This window comes from Primulina huaijiensis, chromosome 17 (assembly GCF_012295235.1).
Source record: "Primulina huaijiensis isolate GDHJ02 chromosome 17, ASM1229523v2, whole genome shotgun sequence".
Taxonomy (NCBI): Eukaryota; Viridiplantae; Streptophyta; class Magnoliopsida; order Lamiales; family Gesneriaceae; genus Primulina; species Primulina huaijiensis.
The window spans coordinates 15293786-15318028 of record NC_133322.1 but is presented as its reverse complement, the minus strand read 5'-3'; the positions used below and the strand labels follow the sequence as shown (position 1 = coordinate 15318028).

General features: G+C 33.0%; 2 protein-coding genes across 2 annotated transcripts; both read right to left on the bottom strand.

Moving 5' to 3' along the window:
• Positions 1–7798: 7798 nt before the first annotated feature.
• LOC140962308 (cation transporter HKT1;3-like) lies at positions 7799–14849 on the bottom strand. The gene is made up of 3 exons (XM_073421168.1): positions 13599–14849; positions 9170–9409; positions 7799–8085 (listed from the first exon to the last, which is right to left on the bottom strand). Exons 1-3 carry the CDS (start codon positions 14768–14770, stop codon positions 7887–7889), a joined length of 1611 nt encoding a protein of 536 aa, XP_073277269.1. The 5' UTR covers positions 14771–14849; the 3' UTR covers positions 7799–7886.
• Positions 14850–18740: 3891 nt separating this feature from the next.
• LOC140962637 (uncharacterized) lies at positions 18741–19103 on the bottom strand. The gene has a single exon (XM_073421585.1). The coding sequence runs from the start codon at positions 19101–19103 to the stop codon at positions 18741–18743; it is 363 nt and encodes a 120-aa protein (XP_073277686.1).
• Positions 19104–24243: the final 5140 nt, after the last annotated feature.

The window sequence follows — 24243 nt, the reverse complement described above, 5'->3', positions numbered from 1 at the left end:
CAGTTATTTACTGAGGGGTTGTTGCGGTTGCTTTTGGACACCATGGTAGATCTATCGAGTGGTTGTGCAGCACCAGACGGTTGTGGTTGTGGTTGAGGTTGGAGTGTTTGGTTTTAGTTCGTCGGAGTCTCCCAGCTAGCTATATTTATATATTTTGAGTTGTGTCAGTTTTATGTTGTGTTTTATTATCCGCAGAGATGCCCTCTGTATCTGTATAGTCATTTGGATTGATCGTTGTTTGTTTGGATTTAATTTATGTTGTTTGGAACCTTGCCGACTCAATTGAACTGTTGTCTATGATATTTATGTTTTGTGCCTGGCCTGTCCTAGCATGTGTTTGTTTATGAATACCGCTGCGTCGTCCTTGAGTCATTTTCTTTTACAGGTATTTCAAATTTTTGGTATGTCCTATTTACGGGAAGGTTATGCCGAAATTTTTCCAAGCTATGAGGTCTATTTTAAAGTATTTTAAACCATTTTTTTGCGATAGCTTTAAATAAATCATTAATGTTTGATAATTAAAGGCAATTTACGGGCCTCACAAAATATAAACTATGTAGCAAAAAAATGAGCATGAATTTATTACCGATTGCAAAATGGACAAAAAATTAAGAAACTATTAAATGATCTATTAACATTGAATGAAAAACGAAACTTAAAATTTAGTAAAATTCTGGATTTTGTAGAGAACATAAAGGTTAAACAAAGTTGAGTTACATTAAATATTATGAATTTTAAATGGTTATTAATCAAAATGCTGCCTACATTTTTTAACTTATATCAGCTCCAAAAAAATAGTTTGAAATTTATTTTTATAATAATTATTTTATAATTTTGAAATACATTTTATTTATAATTAATTAATTTATATACTTAACCGAACATCATTTAATAAATACTTGGGTCACCAAATATATAGTGTCTAAAATAACTCTCTTAAAAAAAATTGTTACTTTTTTAAAATTCCGTGCTTAGAATAACTCTCTTATTAAAAAACATTAAATTTGGTACTTTTNTCAATTAAATTCAAATTTAATATACTCTATTTAAAAAAAATTATATTAAAAACATATTATAAAATTTAATTCTTTAACATTGTGTTGACAAGTATTTGGATATAATAATGGGCCAAGTGCTATGCCTCAAAATTTCATAGGCCAGATAATGGGCTAAAAAATGGACCCAATGTTGCGCGGGTTTTTGAAATTTGCACCATAAATTCAAAATTTTTGATATTTTAAAATTCATTAAGATTTTATCAAACCAAGGCCCAGTTAGTAACTTAAAATAATAAAAAAAAAAAGAAAAAAAAAAGAATATTGCTTCAAATTCAACATCTTTAACTTCAAGAAAAAATTATTTATAGAGTGTTTGGGAGAGTTTTGCATATTTTAAAGTAATTCTTTTAGAGATTATTTTGAAGTAGGTTAGAAGCAAAAGTATGAACTGCGTGGAAATAAAAATTTAAAGTTAATACAAGCTAAAGTTTGAGTATTTGGAGAAAAATTGTTTCCAAATTTAATTTTTAGTAAAACTAAAAATTAATATTCTTAACTTGTATAATATTTAACTTTTTTAATTATCTAAATTTTGATACTCACATCATTGACAATGTATTTATATAATTATTATTAAATTTTGTATCAAAATTAATTTTTTTTAATAACACGAAGTTGTGAAAATTTATGTAAGATTAATAAAAAAAAACAAATGAAAAAGTTTGCATACATGCACAAAATATGTATAAAAAAATTATAGAAATGAAAATTATATTAAAATTCATTATATATTTTTAAAAAATTAATGTTTGTAATAAAATATGAGTAGAATTTTATGAGTTCCATTGGAAACTCTTGAAATTTTATATATAAATAAAATTTAACATTTTTAACAATCTCTAAAAATATTTATAAAAATCGAGAACAATTGAATAAAATGATAATTTTTTTAAGGATATTAATGTCAAATTATAATTTTTACTATTAACAAAAAAGTAGAAACAGAAAAAACATCTCAAATTTGCTTATAGTTTTTGGTTAAATATCACAGAAGTTGAAACAGAAGCTGATATTTACAAATACAATAAAGCACTTCCAACCAGTTAGAATTCAAAAAGTATTTTCTAGAAGCTCTCTGAGAGACTCCTTTAACATTTTATTAGTGCTAGACATGTAATCTAGTGCCATCTTAGTGTAAAGTTGTCAGCAATTGCACATCAGTAACCTTTCTGAACATAACATGTGTGTTTTTAATACATAAATAAAATTTATAGACTTCGATATAAATATATTGGGTACATCTAAGAAAAAATAAAAATGTTAATTATATATACGATTGTTAAAAACTTCCCACAACCATTAATTCTATATGTTTTCAACTCTTGTGTACAAATATCCCTGAAAACATGTACAAACAAAGGTGCGTCGTCGTGCGTGCGTGTGCTTAATATTTGAAAACAAAAAAATTTAATAAATCATTTTTTTCATGGGGTTTTTTTTTTTTTTGAAAAATCTCGAAATTTAACGGAGTTAGTATATGCAATTAACCCAAAATAAAATGGCCAAACTATATGGAGAAGACGAGTACTATAATGTCCTATAAACAAGCATCATAAAGATTGAAAACAATGTGGCCCATGACTTATAACTCGCAAGGTACCAAGAGTGAGTCTCATGTGAGACCGTCTCACGGATCTTAATCTGTGAGACGGGTCAACCCTACCCATATTCAATATAAAAACTAATACTATTAGCATAAAAAGTAATACTTTTTCATGGATGATCCAAATAAGAGATCCCTCTCACAAATACGACTCTTGAAACCGTCTCACACAAGTCTTTGTCAGGTACCAATGTCTCAATTATAAAAAAACTCACCTCCCAACTCGGAAAAAAGTGAAAATAATGCGTTCTAACGTGCCTTGTGACCCTTTTCCTAGGCATCAGTGAGAGTACACCAATCTATTTCTTGAACCACTGTGTCGACATTGTAAGTTTATATTTGACTCTACGAAATATCCCAACTTCGATATGTTGGATTTCATCTATGAATATTTGGGAAAAGAAAAAATTGTCCTAATATTTTAGTATGTGGCTTCTTTTTACTGGAAGTTCTCTTTGTTGAAAGACATCACTAATTTTTATCACGCACAGAATTTTCTAACAGTAATTATTATTTCTAGATTCATAAAATAGTTTGACATTATTTTTAATAAATTTTGAATGTCAACCAATGATATTGTGAAAATTTTAATTTATAATTTATAAATATCCCTTACGTACCATAGATTTATAGATATATTGGAACTATTATAGATATATTGTGACAGAATAGCGACAAAAATTTCTGTCCTTGTTTCTACCATAGATTTATAGATATATTATTTGTATTATTTTTGCATTTTATTGGAACTAGACTTATTTAAATTTTATATTGGTAATTTATAGAATTATCTACCCTAAAGGAATGTAATAGCTAGCATACTTCTATGTTGTAATCATTTTATATCTTACGTCTTAAATTGAATAAATAATTATTTAATTCATTTTAGCAAAAATTTTGTTTTCCAAAAATTAGATTTACGATAAGAATTTTAATTCAATCAGTATTAATGGAGGACTTGCAATCCATAATAGTTGAACATGTTGAAAGGAATATATTTTATTCCCTATTTAAATTTACCTTCTGATAATATTGTGTTTAATAAATTATAGAGTTGTATTTCTAGACCATAGATATTTGTGATAAGAACTTTAAATATGATATTATTGTTTAAGAACTTTAAATATGATATTATTGTTTAAAAGAGTTTATTTTCTAATAAAACTTATTTTCTATATTTTGTAGGATTTTTATTGTGGAATAACTAGAGCAAATAAATTCAATAAATAGGAGAAAATAGTTGATGCGAAAGAAGATTTTTGGATGAAGAGGGAGAAAAGGAGAACAGAGAATCATTGTAGCTCGTCGCTGTTTCCCTATGTTGTCGTGGAGTGTTGAGGACATCCATACACAACATCTAATTATTGTATTGATTAGAGTATTGTTTTTCTAGAAGATTTTTGGTTTCACCAACATTGCATCAATAGTTTGGCTATTTGGTTTCATAAGTGTGTTGGATGCACTTTTGCTCTCTCAATTTTTTAAGGGAGTTAGATTTTATTTTATTCACTAGTATTGTTTTTGTATAAACTGAAAGGATTTTATATTGAATCTTTTGCCCTAAGACACCACACAAGTATTCACTTGTGCATTATTCTTTGTATCTTATTTTATTTACGTAAAGTTTTGTATGTTGAAATATTCTATTGTATATTGTGTTAGGTGTTACAACACCACACACAACACTTAACTCTGAAACACACAGTCTAATTGTTACACATTATTTTTATGTTAAACAACCATCCTTACAAATGATATTAGAGCCAACTCTTGACATACTAAGTGTGATTCTGGTTGTTTTTGTTTGACATGAGAAAATACGATGGATGTGCCGCTTGTCAACACAGAACTACGACCACTAGTACTAGATGTATCCAACTATGCTCTTTGAAAAGTCAAAATGAGAGTCAACATCAAATCTATTGAAGAAAGGGTGTGGCAACATGTCATAGATGGTTGGTCTCGACCAATGACTGTAGATGAAGATGGTGATAGTTTGGTTAAACCTAAAAGTTCATGGACGAATGATGAAGCCCAGATTTTGAATTTTAATTTAAAAAGCACTCATTGTCATCTTCACTTCTGTTGACATAAATATATACAGTCTAATCATAAACCGTGTCTCTGCTAAGGATGCTTGGGATATCCTTCAAAGACACTGTGAAGAAAATGAAAGCGTGCGAAGAACCAAGTTAAGGATGTTAATCTCAAAGTTTGAAAGTTTGATAGTGGAAGAAGCAGAGTCTATTACTACATATGATCGCCGACTGCGACACATTGCCAACGAAACTTTTAGTCTCGGTGATCCGATCTCTAATGAGAGATTGGCCAGAAAAGTGTTAAGATCACTTCAAGAACGAGTTAACATCAAGATATGTGCAATCGACAAAGCTAAAGACACCATTAAACTTGGTTTGGATGATCTTATTAGTTCCATCAGAATCTTTGAGATGAATATGGATTTACAGAAGAAAGACCAAGGGAAAACAATTGCCTTTTAAGTCTCTGATGACTTATACAATGATTTGGTTCAATTATCTTAGGAAGTCAACGAACCTGATTTATGTAAAGATTCCATCTCGTTGATTACAAAGAAACTTGGAGACTATCTAAAGAGATATGAGACAAGAAAAAATAGGGTCGGCAACTTAAAATGCCTAGCATTACTGCTCTTGAGAAAATTCAAAGGTTTGTACCTACTCAAGGAAAATTTCGACCAAAGAATGATGTAAAGATTCAATCGGATATCAAAAGACTAGACTTTGTTCAATGCAAAGAGTGTTCTGGATTTGGTCATTATGCCAAAGTGTGTGCCAACAGACTTCGTAAAAAAAAGGCTTAAATGTCTCCCTAAGTGATGAAGATTCTTAAGGATAACAAGGATCCAGTGAAGGGGACAACCATACATCTTTGTTTGCAAATATGGAGAATAAACTTTCGATGCGAGTTAATCCACCGAGTGTTGTCTCTAGTGTTGCAACACCTAGTAGAAACAGCTCACCAAATTCTTCAAGTTCAATCTGCCTAAATGTGAAAAATTCATCCGGTTCCAATGATCTGGAAATTCAGGATGAAGAACAAGTCACTTTAGAAAGTGTATAGAAAATTTATGAGGAACTATATGTTGATTGGATCAAAATGAACAATTGAACTTGACCTTCTCAAAAGAAAAATCGAGTTGAAAAATTATGCGGCCAAACTTGAGCTGATTTTAAGTAAGAAAGACCTGGAGATGGACAAGATTAAGGCTGAGTTCGAAAAGGCGAGGCAAACTGTTGTTAAATTCAACTCAAGTTCAACCAAGCTAGACTCCATATTGATTTTGGGAAAAGACACTAAAATCGGTCCAGGGTTTAACTATAGTGTATTTGAAGTTGGAGAATCTTCCAACCCTAAATTACAACAAACTGTCTTTATCAAAATAAGTGCTGATACTTTTGCTCCAAAATACATTCCTTCGCTCAAAAGTCTACCAATAAAGAAGAAAGAGAATGCTCAAAACCTAAAATAAAGAGATATCATTTTGTATGTTACTATTGTTTTAAGCTTGGTTACATCAAACCTTTCTGCTTCAAATTGAGGGAAGACTACATGGCTGGGAGCGAATCGAATGTTGCACCAAGTGTCGCACAACACTGACTGCATCACCTTCATCAAGAAACCTTCCGTGAAGAAAACTAACATTGCAGATATTTGGTATTTTGATAGTGGGTGTTCACTTTACATGTCAGGTTCGAGGGGGCTCCTTATATATTTTGTTGAACTAAATAGTGGTCGAGTGACCTATGGAGGTGGTGCAAAAGGAATGATTGCTAGAAAAGAAACATTGAATGTGGATGGACTCCTTAAGCTTCAAAATTGTGCTTCATTTAAAGGGACTTAACTCAAACCTAATAATCATTAGTCAATTATGTGATGATGACTTGCATTTAAGTTTGAAAAAAATACTTATGAAGTTTATGCTAAAGATGATGTTGGTGTCTTGATAGATACAAGATCTGCTGATAACTGTTATCAAGTGGGAAATGAATATACTTGCACACATACAAAGATAAGTGAACTAGATTTGTGACATCAAATGTTGGGTCATGCAAATTTCAAGACATTGAAGAATCTAGGAAAATATGATGTTATGCAGGTATGCCTAATTAACCTCTGGAATACCTTATGTTTGTAGAGCATTCCAGAAAGGTAACCAAACTCGTGTGCCGCACCAAGGGTTACAACACTTTGGAACATCACTGTATATTGAACTTTTAAACATTGATCTTATGGGTCCAATGAAAGTGGAAAGTTTGAGAGGTAAAAAGTATTCATTTGTTTGTGTTGATGACTTTTCATGTTTTACATGGTTAAGTTTTTATTAGAGAAAAGTCTAATATCTTTTATGCATTTAAGAAGTTACTTGAAAGAATTACCAATCTTCAGAATTTGAGGGTTGGTTAGATCAAAACCAACCATGGTAAAGAATTTGAGAACTCACACTTTTCATCTTTGTGTGATAAAAAAAGTATTACACATGGGTTCTCTGTTCCAAAGACTACTCAACAAAACAACATTGCCTAGAGGAAGAACTAAATATGCAGGAGATGAATCAGCTCATGTTTAGTTCCAAAACTATTGCAAAACATTTTTAGGCTGAGGCCTTAAACACAAGTTGCCATATTTCAAATCGTGTGTATTTAAGGAGTTGCTCAAGTATCACATCCTATGAGACATCACGGGAAAGAGGTCATACCTAAAATATTTTCATGTCTTTAAGTGTGTATGTTATGTATCAAATGATCGAGATCATTTATCCAAGTTTGATTCCAAAATTGATAAATGCTTGTTCTTTGGATATTCAACTATAGTCGTGTACATCAAATGTAGAATCTAAGAATTAGGATGACTCTGGAATCAATTAATGTTGTATTTGATGATCTTGGGCATTAATAACATTCATTATTATATCTTATCATGTCATATCACTTTAATAACTAATCGCTCAAAAATAATTATTGATTTACACCAAGTAATAATTGATTTTCGCTCAAAAATAATTATTGATGTACACCAAGTAATAATTGATTTTTCTCATGTTAGCATATATAGATTGTCAAAACTCAGAAGCCCATTTTCTGGTAACTCATCCCGATAGTAAAAAGGTTACATCCATTCAGATAAAACCCTTTTTACATAAATTTATATCAAAATAATAAACGTGACACTTAAATTATTGTATTTTACAATAGCTTCCACGCTCGACCTCCAGCCATACTAAATTGCTTCAGTCTTCCAAAAAACATGACTATGATGAGGATTACTTTACTCCCATCACTCCATTTCCCTGCAAATCCATATGATTTCGCCACACAACTTGAATCTGCCCGTATTTGACGATCACAACTGTAGCCCGTCGTGAAACCAACGTTTCCGTATGCACTAAAATACATTGCAAGGGTGTCAAAGAGTATTTCTACTCAAAATTGCATAATCTATAATTTTATGTTTTGGTAAATTTGATCATGGGTAGAGATATCCAAAGAGATATAAGTCAAAATAAGAAATACTATAATTTCAAAAAAATGTAAATCTTAATACTAAAATTGAAATTTGGCATCACAAATTATAAAAATTGCAAAAACGTAAATATACGAGATCAACATTACAATTTTCCTGCAAAGGTTTTTTCAAAAGTAGGCATAAAACTCTTGCAAAGGGATTAAACGTCCTCAAGTTTTTGTAACGAAAGGATTAAATTTTACCTTATAGCTAGTTAAGTACCGGTAATGTGAATTATATAAATTTCTTTTCGTTTTCTTAGTTAAAATCCGGTGTTAGTACAATAAATCGACAAAAACCGAACACCGAACCGAACCGAAAGCCGAATTTTGTAATTCGGATATAAATGTTAAAACCGAAGTTTATTTGGTTCGGTTTTGGATTATATATGTCAAAACCGAAAAAACCGAAATTAGTTAAATTAATAATTTTTTATATTTTTATTTATATTATATATTTTGATATGATATTTAGTGAATGAAAAACTATTTTAAACAATTTTTAGTTGATTGTTGTTTATTTAATTAATTTAAATATTTTACTAAGAAAACATGTAGAAAGTTAACATATTATATTTTACAATATATTTATATTATTAATTTAAATAATTATACCAAAACCGAATTAACCGACCGAAATAATCGAATCGTTTTGATAGAAAACCAAACCGAACCGAAGAAAAATAGTTCGGATATCGGATTATATATTTCTAAAACCGAAAACCCAACCGAACCGACCGATGAACACCCCTAGGACCCATGTCCGTACTCACTCCAGCGAAAGTCGGACTAAATGCGAAAGAATGCCAATTTATTGCAGTACTGAAACAAAATTTTGACTGATCAGATTACCAAAACCTCATGCAAGACAACTTACACGACAGTTATTGGAATATTGACCAGAAACATGCGTATATAATAATTTTAGACGTATCTATATTATAAAAATAAATAAAAAAAATCACCTTACGACTTCCAATGTGATGTTCAATACGCTGAAATTGAGAGGATCTTGTTGGAGGCTTCTCCTCTCCGTGATGCATATGGCGATGATGAAGATGGCGAGATAGGAAAGGGGTGAAAATATGAGGTCTTGGATAGCCCTTTTTCTCCATTTCTCCTTCAGTACTTCTTTTGGTTTTGGTGGGATTTGTTCTTTGTTATTCTTGAATAATGGTAGAAATGAAGTATAGGGAGGTAGATACCTGTCAGGTTCAAATCCATCGTAATTGTTAATTTGAACCGGGCTCGAATTTACGAAAAAACAATTATATCTAGAATTTTAAGACGTCTACCATATTGGATGCACTCGATGTCACGTCAATACTAATTAGAGGACTAATATTACTGTGAGTCTAACTTAAAGGATGAATATTGTAATTTTTCATAAAAAAATTAATTTGTTTCTCTTTTTTAGCTTTTTTTTCTTTCAAAAAATAGTATTTAATTCTTTTGAGCGTTCAATGAAACGAGAGGAATATATATTGAACGCTCAAAAGAATTAAATACTCTTTTTTGAAAGAAAAAAAAAAGCTAGAAAAGAGAAACAAATTAATATATACATATATATATATATATATATTGTTAGAGTAGATGTCTTGCAAGCCAACTGTTGGCTAGTGATTTTATTGACTCAGTTGTAATAAACAATCTTTATTTTAATATAATTTAACTTTTAATGGTTTCGTTTCACTTGATCTGTATACCCATGCGATCAGCATAGATAAAGTCCTTGATTATGCTTTAATACAAATGAATCATAATTCGATGTTGAAACTCATTTGTAAACACTGCATATTCTAAATTCGTTCCTAGTCGATTCAGCCGCCTAAAACATGGATAAAGGTCGCTTGAACTCGAGACTAGCTTCTGTGATGTTGTTGTGTACTGCGTTTCTGGGTAAGGGCATAGAGATGTCCAAATATGCAGATGGGTAGTCATATGATGATTATACCGAACTACCCTCCCTCGGACTTTCCAAGTGGTTATCATTCATCGAGAGGATAAGTACGTGGTTATGATTGTACACCATTAGTCCTTACGACCTGGGACAACACTGAGGCTCTATATGCTAGGACCGTGCTTTGACTCGTTTACCGACTCCATGAGAGTCATCAGGTGGCGAGATTGGGTACAGTTGCGAAACATGTAGGAGCTAGTGCATTGTAGTCGGGGATTCACCGCTCACCTACGGGTTTGGATTTTCTATGTGATATAACGAAATAATAGTGCATGAAATCTTTTGCTAGAGTGTGAGATGTACATTAGGGAAAGAGTTCTCTAGTTGTACATGCGATGACACTATTAATGTTTCATGATTATATCACATAGCTATCGAATTATTATGCAACCCTAGATGAACCAATGATTGTAGATTAAATCGGGTATGAGATGAATGGACCGTACTGTACGTTAATCATAATTGACTGGTTCTTGTAGGTAGTATTAGTGATACCTAGGGAATCATGGGGCGATGCTACTAGACGCTTTTACCATGATTCGATGGGTTTAATCAGAAATATGATTCCTGTCATTCTCATTATCAATGGTTGATACATAGAATGAACCAAATTAGGGTAAGCCTGAATAAAAGATTATGTCCTGAATCATAAAGAGTTGTGAACCCACGGCTAGCTGTATCCCTGAACTATTGAAGGTCACACAAGTACTGGATTATTTTGTTCCGGTTGAGATAATAAATTCAATAAGTTGAATTTATAAGAAATAATTTTGATATGATCAATCGATAAGCTTATAAATAAAGTTTATAAAAGCTTATAGAAATTTTGAGAGCATGACTGTTAAGACAGTCAAAGGAGTACACCTGCCTTATTTAGACATTAGTGATCCCGAAATTAAAGTGTGCATCATAATAACAATAAGTTGAAATTGTCACATCGATGACGTTGGATCGTCGATCGGGATTATGACGAGATTAATGTAATGAGAACATGAATCATGGGCTTGTAGGAGTATAAGCCCATTATGCAAATTTATTAAAGTTCAAATGGGCTTTAATAATTAATTATATTTTAATTGAGTTAAAATATAGCCCATTAAGTTTTTATAAAATATGGTATTGATTTATGTAATATGAAAATATTTATGATACCATAATTTTAAAATCTTTGCACACAAAATAAATTAATGTATGATATTCTTGAAAAGATATATGCATAAAATCGAGATTGGCAAAAAGTTGGCATGCGATTTTAGAATATTTAATTAACTTAATTAATTAGATTAATTATGGAAGAAATAATAATAATAATTTTGATTCTTATATATAAAATATATTGCATCCGAAAGTTTTGGCAAGTAAGAAAAGTATGGAATGAAATTAGAATCTATAATTAACTTAATTAATATGATTAATTAAGTTAAGGATAGATTAGAAAATTAATAAGAATTTTTATTCTTATTTGATATGATTCATTCGAAGGTTTTCAAGGGGAATTGACATAACAATTCATTTGGCTGTTCCAAGATAAAAAATGGCTCTCCAAAATTCTTATTCTTTTACAAGAAAAATTCAGCTTGAGTCGATCTCTTCTTCGTGTTTTATCTCTACGCAAAACATCTTCTAATTTTCTAGTGCAAATTAGAAGAGGAACAAATAATCCGGTCGTTGACCTGATTCGGAGATCGAAGAAAGTTCGTAGAGAATTTCAACAAGAGCTACGTCCACTAATACCTGTGTAGTTGGAGTCAGGTGAATTAATTCACTAAATGTAAAATTTTAAACATCCTATTTATGTTTAATTATTAAAAGCATATGAGTGCTCAAACAAATATTTTGATTGTCAAAATAGAATAAAATTTTAAAACTTCTGCTGCGTTTTGGGCACGAAAAAACCGAGATCCAACACACATATATATATATGGACACAAAGTTTAGTTAAGTATTTGAAATTTCAGATTATTTTTTCCAATAAATTTTTCTTTATTTTGGAAGAATATGAAATGATAGTTAATTTTTTGACATTTCACAATTAATTTTTAGGAAATAAAGTGAGTTTAATTGAAGCCATTAACGATGTTGTTTCTTTATGGCTAAAAATTATGCCAATTTTAGAATAAAAAAGAAATGATAATTGAAAGAACTGCCCACAATCTAAAATGAGATATATTACTAGAATAAATTATTAACTTCGTACTAAACAAAGTGGATAGTACTTTTATATTCATGAATAGGCAATCCATATTTAGAATTCAAATCTTACGTATATCTTCAAAACTTGAGTTAAAATTGATCTTAATTTTGATTCCGAAATCAGAATCAGAACCATGGACTTAGAGAATTCGATTCCGATTTCCAAAAATAAGGAATCAGAACCAAAATCTCTAAGGAATTAGAGTATACAATACACAACTTAATTCATATAATTTAAACTACTTAATCTATATTTTTTNCATATAATATAAACTACTTAATCTATATTTTTTTTATAAATAAATAATTAAATATTCATATTATTTTGTAATATTAATTTTAATTAGTTGAAATCATTATAATATATATATAGATAGATATATGGATATGTCTCCAAATGGTTAGAGTTTGATTCAACGCACCTTTGATTGCAAATATTGAAATTATGCATTTTAGAATTGTGGGTCAAATAGTTCATAATAACATGGTACGAACCGTCGGACAATTATAGAATTTTGTGTCGTTGTCTGGAACTAAAATCCATCCTCGTTGTTCCAATAATTAATGTTTTATATATATATATATATATATAAAGGAAGTTTATAGAATTGGTTTTGTTAGTTTAGACCTTTTTTATTCCTGGATGGTGATTTTGTGGCACCAGCCACATCGCGATGAGTGGATTTCATGTGAGACCGTCTCACGGATCTTAATATGTGAGACGGATCAACCCTACCTATATTTACAATAAAAATTAGAGTATGGCTATTGTGAGACGGTCTCACGAATCTTTATCTGTGAGTCGGGTCAATCTTACCGATACTCACAATAAAAAGTAATACTCTTAGCATAAAAAATAATATTTTTTCATGGATAAGCCAAATAAGAGATCCGTCTCACAAAATACGACCCGTGAGACCGTCTCACACAAGTTTTTGCCTAAAAATTAATACTCTTAGCATAAAAAGTGAAGTGATATTTTTTCCATGGATAACTCAAATAAGAGATCCGTCTCACAAATACGACCTTTGAGACAGTCTCACACAAGTTTTTGTCCATCGCGATAATCGACACTAAGTCTGCTGGACGATCGATGTCAGATAACTCCGACAAAATAGGCGTAAAAATGTATCGCACTGAGACTAGACGAACCGAGATCATGATAAGGGCTGGCTGTAAACATGATCATGCAGCAGCATAGGGCAATGTTAAAGAAATTAAAGAGGGGAAAAAGGACTCACATCATGACGACGAAGAAAACAAGGACAGCGGGAGCGACTGTCGATAAGTCCACGACTGTTTCCCCCGCGTGCCTCGCGTTCGTGCTTTCGAAAACGCCGCCCACGACTTTCTGATAAGCGCTCAGTCCCTTGAAACCACCTGAATTCCACTCCATGGCGCTAAAGAATACGAAACCAATCAGCAAAAATCCCGACACTGTGCCAACTAGTGACCGCGAGTGCGAGCTAGGAAGCAAGTGGAAGTACCCGATCTCTCCTGTGTTTTGGAGCAAATATTTGGATTTGAATTTTAAAACCTTGATCTTACCTAAAACCCATATCAGGAATCTTAGACATGGAGGAAATAATGTGTTTCCGAGTAGGAGTTGGGGGATGAGAATCAGTAGGAGGCCTGAGTTCTCTTTGAAAACTATCATGTTTTCGTTTGTTGGGATGAAACCGCAGCTGGCGAAGCTCGAAACGACGGTGAAAACGGCGAAGGTGGAGGATTTGATCCCTTTGTTTTTTAGTACATTTCTTGCAGTTGAAACATTGGTGAGATAGATCATAACAAATGAAAAACCAAGTATTTGGATCGTTAGGAAATAGCCTAATAAGACATAACCCAAGAATTGGATCGAATCGTACTCGAGTGATGAACTTTTGTTGTTACTATTGGTATCACCGTTGTTCTGTGACAAGTCGGATACGATCACAACATCATCCAAATAAGAGGTTGGAAGCAACGAAGAGACGGGATCTTTTTCGACAGGATCCATATTTTTTTCATCATTCTTCCATGTCTTTGTCGTGTTGAACCTCTTTAAATGAAGCCCAACCATGGAAGTGAACACTTCACCTCCGATGAACATCAAGATTGTAATAACAATTAGTTGTTCATTGGAAAAAACCTCCATTTCGACCGTGGACATGCTCGAAACTGTGGCGGCTGACACAGAGGTGAAAAGAAGATCTATGTTCCTAGGTTTAGGCTGATCTGTTCTTGGCTTCAATACCTCAAGAATTCCGAAACCCAGTAAGGAAACAGAGATGAAATATAGAGTATGTATAAAGAATGGGTTGATTTTGAGAATGAGATCATAATAGCAACGACCCATGCAAGAACTTATTGATTGTATTGGATTAGTGAGAAAAAATGACGATTTCTTTCTGTAAGAAGCTAAACTCGTCATCTTTCGTGCACGGAGTGTGCTTGATTTCTCTCCTCGGGATCACTAATTTCGAGGCATGGTTGTAATAATTGGTGAGGTGTGATTTATATAGAAGAGTTGTCTGGTGTCATAAGCACGTTTTCAAGGTGTTTAAAATACTCGACAAGTCCAAAGGACATATACTCAAGACCCCACGTCCATAGTGCGAGGACCTGTAAGTGGAAGCGAGAATGGGCAAAGTGAGCTCCACTCATTACACAATTCGAACCAACTTCTTATAAAAAGAACATTGGCGAATAAAGAGAAAAGTATATTTTTTGGTCGGGTAACTTGCATGTTTTTTATTTTTAGTCATGTTGTCGAGTAATTCACGATGTTTGCTTATTGATTTGATTTTTTTTTTCAATTTTAGTCATTTTTTTTCAATGAAATACGGATGTAGTGCCAGAAAACGATGACATTTATGCTATGATTTCATGGACTTAAATCCTCCACATTCTAATTTTTTGAACTAAGAATATTGTTATGAGCACCATTAAGATTCGAAATCTAAGTGGAAAATGAAATTTCGAATTTTTTTATGATCCTGATGTGGTGGGGTGATAATTTTTGTTTTGTCTTTGCAGTGGACATCCTTGGTGTGATTTTCAAACCCTTATTTGGTGGGCGAACAAATGTTCTAACCTTATCTATAGGAGGGTTAATTCAAAAGAATTGATATAGCAATGAGGAAATTCCGAATTCTATTATGACCTTAATGCGGTGGTGTGATAATAGTTGTTCTATACTGAAACTGTGGAAAACCGTTGTCCTGAGATTTTCAGACCTTTATTCAGTGGGTAAACCGATGTTATGAGCTTAACTTTAAGAGGGTTAGTTCTGGAGGACTGATATCAGTAGCTATAAAGAAATTCAAGGATTTCAAGTACTCATATATGTTCATTTGGTTTCTGAATTATTCTGGAAGAAATCAACTCAGTTAAATGTTTTAAGTTCTACTATGTTTCTGTTTTGAAATTATATATGTATGCAATTCTAATTCTGTTTTATTTACTACTACTTGCGAACATAATGTTATTTTTTAAAAAAATTGAGTATGACCGTCACTTGTTGAGTGACAATCATATCTGAAACGTCTACTAATTTTTTTGTTGTTTTTTTTTTTGCAAAGCTATTTTTCGAAAATAAACATTTACAAGCATGTATGCAATAACTACTGTAAACCACACATTTTTAAAATAAGAGAAATCCGAAATTGAAAATCGCTGCAGTTAAAATTTTCTCAAACTCCTGTCGTATCCTTCACATAAAAATATACATAGTTTGAAAATATCCGAAACACTTCTATCTCATAAACATGATGTGCGGAAGAAGTAAGGTCCTCGGGTTAGCGTGCGTGAATCCAGCCATGCCTACTCAGTCTTCGGCACCTCCAATCTCTTGATCAACATACTCACCTGCATCATTCACACATAGTGAGTCTAAAGACTCAACACACCTGTAGCGTTATATCAAATATATATATTTAACAAGCAACAATGAAACATACTGTAATAAAGATAAATTTCATGAACTTACAAAATTGTATGCATAATCATGACCTGTTAAAGCATAAATATTTTCATAACATAGCTCAACATATAAACATATACATGTTCGATTTCTTAATTTGAATTATGTTCATTAGTTGTGACTTTCGTATCATCGTATTAGGCGATGGATTTATCAACGTGTAACCGCGGTACCCGACGGCAGAGCCATCAGCGACAGTATTACCCATCCATTGAGCATTGGCCTTACACATAATCATATTAACGTATTCGTATTAGTTACAACCAACTCCCTTCCTTCAAAAACATGTCATCGTATTCATCACTTAACAAAAACATGCAAATACATAAATTTTCCTTAAAATCAAGCATGCAACATATTTTTTTTCGTATTTACATAAAAAGTCATATACGCTATAACATAAACATTTAAAACATGTAAAATAGTGTTTAGGGGGCTGCCAGGGCTAAAAAATCGACCCGGATATAGAATGACAATTTCGCCCCTAGAAATCCTAATTGACCATTTTACCCCTGGACTTCAAATTTTCGACCCGAATCCAACCAGACTCCTGAAAACACCTAAAAACATAATAATAAGAATTTCTTATACGTAGACTCGAGTTTGTTTCAAAACTTAAAACGGCTCGTTTTAAAACTTGGACCGATGTCCCGGTTTTAACCCGACACTTAACCAAATCTTTCCCAACTTAAACCATGCCCCTAAACAACTTAGACCAGACCACTTAGGACCCTCGAATAGCCCCGAAACATCATTGGAATTTTCTGCCCTAGCCACTACAATAAAACATAACGCCTTAAACCATGAACCTTCGACCCTAGCCCACACGAGCCAGACCAGCTTCGAACCAGCATATCCTAGGACCAAGACCGATCCTAGGACCCCTTCTCTGGACCACTCACTCGAGCGTACAACCTCAATCACACGACTTCATGTGCATGACCCGAGGAGCTCTCCCCGCGCTCCTACTAGCCTCCAAGCCCTTAGATCCTATCCTAGACCAAGACAGCCATGCTCCAGCCATTAAGGACCACTGCTTGGACCCCCCTTGGACTAATCCTAAGCACGCCGACACGCATGCATGCCCAAACGCTCGGATGATAAGGAAACACCCTAGCCGCCTCACTACAACCTCTTGGCCTTCAACAAATACAAGCAAGCCTCTACTCCAACCTAGTGAGCCCCTCTTCCTCGACATGAACAATCTCCTAGGACCCTCAAACGACAGCCCCTTGCACATGGTAACCAAAAACATGAGTCATGATCAAAGTATGCAATTTTTTCATGTCAAACCATGCCAAAAGCGTTGATACATGTTAGATAAAAGGTTTTCTCATGCAAATGAATATATAACATCATACATAGCATGATGAGAAAAAGAATGATACTAGGCATGCCTTAATGTTTTTGTGCTCAAAACTTGATGATACGCACGTAGGGCTAGCACCGGAGAGGCGGGGAAGAAGCTTTCCCTGAAAATAATGGAGGGTAGGGGACGGCTGCTAGGTTAGAGTAGGGTTAGGGTTTTCTTAGGGTAATGTTTAAATAAAAATACAAAACACTAATGGGCACTTAATTAAATTTTAAAAGGATTAAAATGGTTTTGAGCCCATTAAACATTAAAACAAATCCATCAAGCTCAATAACACTCTCGAAAATTTTTTCTTTTTGGTACGTTTTTGAAAATAATGCCCGAACCCTCAAAAAGTTCTCCGAATCGATAAAATTTGCGTACCGGCTAAAAATACGGCCCGACGAGTAAAAATACCCAACCAATGCCCATTTTCGAAATTCTCCCTTAAATACACTTTATATTAAATAATTATTCAATAAAAATATTTTCCTGATTATCCCCCGGTTTCCGTTACTTGTTCTAGTGCGAAATGCATCTAAACATCTTAATGCATGAAACTTTAAAATAACCACATATCCATGCCAACCATGCAATAAATGCATAAAAATCAATAAAAACTTATTTAAATAAAATCCTAGACTGCATACAGTCAGGTTACATAGTTTGAATTTCCTAGACCTTACATTTCTCCATCCTTAAATAGAATTTCGTACTCAAAATTTAAAACATACCGAATAACTCCGGATAACGACTGCTCATCTCGGTCTCTGTCTCCCAAGTAGCCTCATCTCGGAATGATTTAGCCACTTGACTTTGACCATATGGATCACCTTGTTCCAGAGCCTCCTCTCCTATCTACCCAATATCTGAGTGGGTCTCTCCTCGAAAGACAGTTTCGGTGTAAGCTGAAGTGGTTCATAGTTCAGCACATGCGAAGGATTCGACATGTACTTCCGCAACTTAGAGACATGGAACACATTATGAACTCCCGCCAGATTCGGCTGTAACGCAACTCTGTATGCGAGTGTCCCAACTCTCTCTAGGATCTCAAACAGTCATATGAACCTAGCTGAGCTTGCTCTTCTTCCCAAATCTCATCACACCCTTCATCGATGCGACTTTCACGAAGACATGATCTCCTACTGCGAACTCAAAATTTCTGCGCCTCTTATCTGCATAGCTCTTCTGTCGGCTCTGAGCGGTCTTTATCCTGTCTTGCATCTTGACCACTAACTCAGTAGTCTGACTGACAATATCCGGCCCTAACTGTGATCTCTCTCCTACCTCTTCCCAATATACTAGGGACCTACACTTCCTCCCGTACAATGTCTCATATGGAGCCATGCCAATGGATGCCTGGTAACTGTTAGTATACGCGAACTCCACGAGAGGTAACTTAGGCTTCCAGCTGCCCTGGAACTCGATCATGCAAGCTCTGAGTAGGTCCTCCAAAATCTGAATCACCCTCTCTGACTGTCCTTCGGTCTGAGGATGGAAGGCAGTACTGAAGAGCAGCTTAGTACACAATGCCTGATGCAGACTCTTCCAGAACGCAAACGTGAATCTCGGATCCCTTTCTGACACGATAGATACTGGAATCCCATGCAGATTCTCCAACCCTCTTTTTAACATTTTCAAACTTCTGCATTGCTATAGAAAATTCATATTCCTTTGTTTGGTTATTTACTTCACATATCTTGATTAACTTCTCGCAAATCTACTTTGCAGAAGAGCACATCTTGATTTTGCTAAACGTGTTGTTGTCTAGAGTTTTATACATAATATCATTGGCTCTATTATCAAGGTTTGTTTTCTTCTTATCTTTGTTGGTCCATTTTCTTATGTGTTTTTCCAGTATATGGAGCATCTCGGTTATAGCAACTACTGAATTGACTTTCATAATCTTAATGGGACCATCAGTGATTATATATTACAAGTCATCGTCTTGTGCTGCAAGATGAACTTTCATCTTGATTTTCTAATCATCGAAGTCTTCTTTTGAGAACATGAGTATCTTGGTGAAGGATGACAAAGATTTTACAGTAGATGTTTTAAAACGAGATAAACCATCTCTGATAACACTTGTTAGGATTGATGAAGTGTTTAGAAGGTGGGATTAAATTAACACTCCCAAATTTTTCTCTAGTCTACATCTTAAAATTTGCTTCAGACTTTTCGAGGAGTCAGAAGTTGGGCTTGTTATTTTGATAAATTGTAGCATACTACTAAAAGTGCGAAAATGCATGACACTTGATGAAACTAAAAGAAGTAAAAGTTAATATGACACAAGGCTTGTTTCTGGAAGTTCGAAGGACAAAACCCTTCTACGTCTTCCTTTCTTCTATTTCTAGAAGGTAGTACTAAAAAAATTTGATTGGTACACATTTGTACAAAACCACTTCAGCAAGATTTGACCTTGCCTACTAAAACTCCTAGTATTACAACTCAACACTTTATGAAATCTGGTTCTGAGAAATACTTTTTCCTCGTATTACAAAAACTTCACAATTTACAGTAAATAATACAATAAAAGAGTGTGAGAAACGGTAGCACAAATGATCCTGATAAGACTTTAGAGCGCGTGCTAGTTTTTCTTAAGCTTTCAGTGTATACAAGAAGATTGAGTGCGTGAATGATTGAAGTTTTTCAAAAGATTTGTGAATCATCAAGAAGCCTTTTTATACCTAATTTTCAACGTTTGAATAAGAACGACTCTTTCACCCCTTAAGATTACCTAAATCCAAGAGTAGACTTGTTATTTGTTGATTCTAAAATGGTAGTAAGCAACAAATGATATGTACGGTTCATTTATTGACATTTAATAGTATTGTACATAATGTTCATTTTAAATAGAAACATCTTTTGATAGATACAACAAACAACATATATATCATTAGTATTTTATAAAGATTATACAATTTGATGTAGTCTCACATGTTATCCTAAGATATTAACGTAATGATTACTGCTTTTGGTTTCTAACTACTGAATTCTAAGTGCGTTGATGTCTAATATTGAAAGTCTATTGGTGTTTTCTTCTTAATGTGTGTTCTAGTTTCCTTTAACAGCATATCACCACTATTAAGATATCTATGTTAAACAATCAGTTACTTTATTGATCACACCAAACAATCAGCATAATATTCAAGTTTCGTTTGAAGAAAATAAAGAACAAATTCTTAAGAGCAGCTTAAATGGTCTGGTCCATTTTCAAACGGCTACTTAGCAAGGTGAAACACATGTTGACTTGTAATTAAGTAATTTAATTTTAATTTCAATGTGGGAAACGTTTGTATCCTTTGTTTGATCCACTTCCCATTACACTTTCCCACCCCAAACTTTAAAGGTTATTTTGCAAAGTAAATGTTATTTGTTCTCTATTTTATATTTATATTTGATAAAATAATTTTTTTCCAAGAAATAATGTGGGGACCCGGACGCTAATTCATTTCTTAATCATTCTTGGGGAATAATTCAATCAATTAAGATAAACAGGGTCTAAAATTTTTTTTTTAAAATGCGGAACGTAATGGAATCTTTTTAATATACATATCAGTATAAAAGTACAAATCTTGTACAACGTTCGACAAAGTCAAACTAGGGTTCAACTACTATATATCAAGTGTTGAAACCTATCTACTTCTGAATCCGGATCACCACGCTAACTTGTCCTCTCTCTCATCCTCTTCGTGACCCTGATCCTGTCCCACCTGTTGTCATGCACACATACAAACAAGACAACAGCCGGATAACTCCGGTGAGAATATAATCCCAGTATAAACAATGTATACATGCAATGCATAAAGTCATATACAAAAGCATAAACCATGTATCACAAAACATAAATCATAATTTATGAAACATTAGTGAATACAGATAAAACTCTTTGACTCGTCATCTCAGACTCAACTCATCTCTAATCTAGGGATCTCGGTTCCTGGATATTGCAATATACCGAATCTCCGCGATAGGGGTCGATCCATTCCTAAGCAACATCGATATAAATCAAATATCCATTGTCTTGGAATATCCGCCATAGACTTGGCATATCCGCCAATGCCTACTCTGACAATGTGCAATGGGCCAATGATCACTATGTCATAATCTGGCACCTCTGTCAGCGACTCTCACTCAATAGCTATCTGCAATTCTCTGCTTTTCTATAAATCAATAGACTAAGCATATTCATTCAAATAATACAACAGTATGAACACAATAACATACAAGTATGCGGTTTAGGGAAACTCAAGTCCAATCTGACTTAAGTCAATCTCCCGGTTAACATTAATTTATACCTTTCTTTCTGTCAGTCTGATTCTGTCGAAGTCTCGAACTCAAAGTCTGTCAATATCAATCTGAAGTGACATATCGAATAGGAATAATATCAATATACAATCTCATATCAATATTGAATCTGATCAGAACTCAATCTAATTCAAAATTAACGGCATAACGGCACAATCTCGATATCCCCGTCAATACAATATCAACGGATATCAATTACAATTCATAACCAATATCCGATACAATCTATAATCAATCGATAATCCAAATCTGTCCAATTTCAATCAATATAATCTAAAAATCATAACAATTCCATAATCAGCATGTTCTTCGATCTGACTTCGATTTTATGATGTCTAATATATCAAGAACACCATATATCAATCAAATCATAATTCCTCGAATACCATAATTTCAAAGGATAACAGAACTCAATAAAACTTACGTCCAGCTGTATCTCGTGTCGAGAGGAGTACAGAACTGTATTCGGATTGAGAATCTGATAGACGGATCTTTCAAAATCACGAGTATAAGCACGGAAGAAAATGAATAAAATAAAAGTTACATAAAATAGAGTGAAAATAAAACTATTCTTTGGGGAAAATAGATTTTTTATCCACTATTTTGTTCAAATTTTTGTTTTAGTTCACCAAGTTTTCAAAATTTTATTTTGATATATTAAATTTCAGTTTTCGTCTATTTTGGTCAAATTGCTGATATGACACTGAAAAATGCTACTGTGTAACCACAAAGAATAAAAAATACTGAAGTGAAATAAAAAATTGTTGACTTGTTAGATTTCACGTCAGAAATTGGACACAATAGCTAAAAATTGAAATTCAAAATTTGATAATATAATAGACCAAAACCCAAAATTAGACAAAAACCTAAACAAATATATTATATGTTTTTAATAGACCAAAATTTGATAATTTAATAGACCAAAACCCAAAATTAGACAAAATTAGTTTTTATTATATGTTATATTAGAAAAAACCTAGACAAATAACTAAAAATGAAATCATTTCATCCGAATAAATTATGATATATATTTCTATTGCAATGTTAATTATGATATTTTTTTTCTTGTAAGGGATAATACACTTTTTCATACATATAAACTTTGTGCATATATAAATATGTCTCTGCGTCAGTTATGACAAAGCACAACAAGAACATTAAATATTTGCCTCTAGTTGTCTACTTATGATGCATTTCATAATTGTCACATCCCAACCAGATCCACACATGTGTGAATGCACGATAATTAAGCTCCTATAAAATTATTCTATAATTGTTTTTGTTCTACAAAAATAGTTAATCAAGTTGTTATAAGAGTCCATTGTATCTTATTATAAACTCATTTCAATTAGTGCAACAAAATTTAAAATTTTTCTTTTCTTATCAAATGCAGGCATGCGTGTGGATAAATACAATAATCTAAAACTTTCACGAATATAATATTTAGATTATTTACATTAAGCAGTATTTGCTCTGTCTCCAACTACTCTGATTCTAATCGGAGATAACTCTTGTTGGTTGAACAAGAAAGGAACTCCTTCACTAATTCTTATTATAACTAATCCGATCCACGACTAGATACACAAGTTCCTTCACTAGACTATACTAGAAAATACTAGCAAAAGTTTGTGTAAAGGAAAAAAGAGAGAGAGAACCTAACCGGCGACAAGCAGCTGCAGGGGCGGGGGTGGCCGAGTACTAGGAGTAAGGGGAAGGAGGCTCTAGCTTTGAGGCTAAACAACTTATGGAGGTTAGGTCAAAACACTAGTCTTATATTATAGCCTACATAGGCTCATTTAAGTTTTTAGATGGGCTTGGTTGGTCAAGTCCAAGCCCATGATAACTTACTTTAAGTCCATGATCGTGGTATCATCATAATCTCGATCGAGGATCAATTATCTTTGATCTAACGAGTTTAAATTTCTCGTTATTATGATGTAAAGTCAAATTTTTTAAACCACTAATTCAAGGAATTTGCCAATTTTGGAACACTTCCTCACAATTTTGGCATGTACACTCTCTTTCACTATTTTTACGAGTCATATTCTCAAATACTCCAAAAAAAAGCCTAAAATAGCTTTTATAAGATCAATGTTTGACCCTATCAGACTTCTTTCTCAAATTCAACTAATTGAATTCATTCATCTCAACAAGAACAAAGAAACCAATGCTTGTGTGACCTTCAATGGTTTCAGGGATATAACTAGTCATGTGTTCTTTTGATTCAGGACATCGTCCCATATACAAATTTAGTCTAATTAGC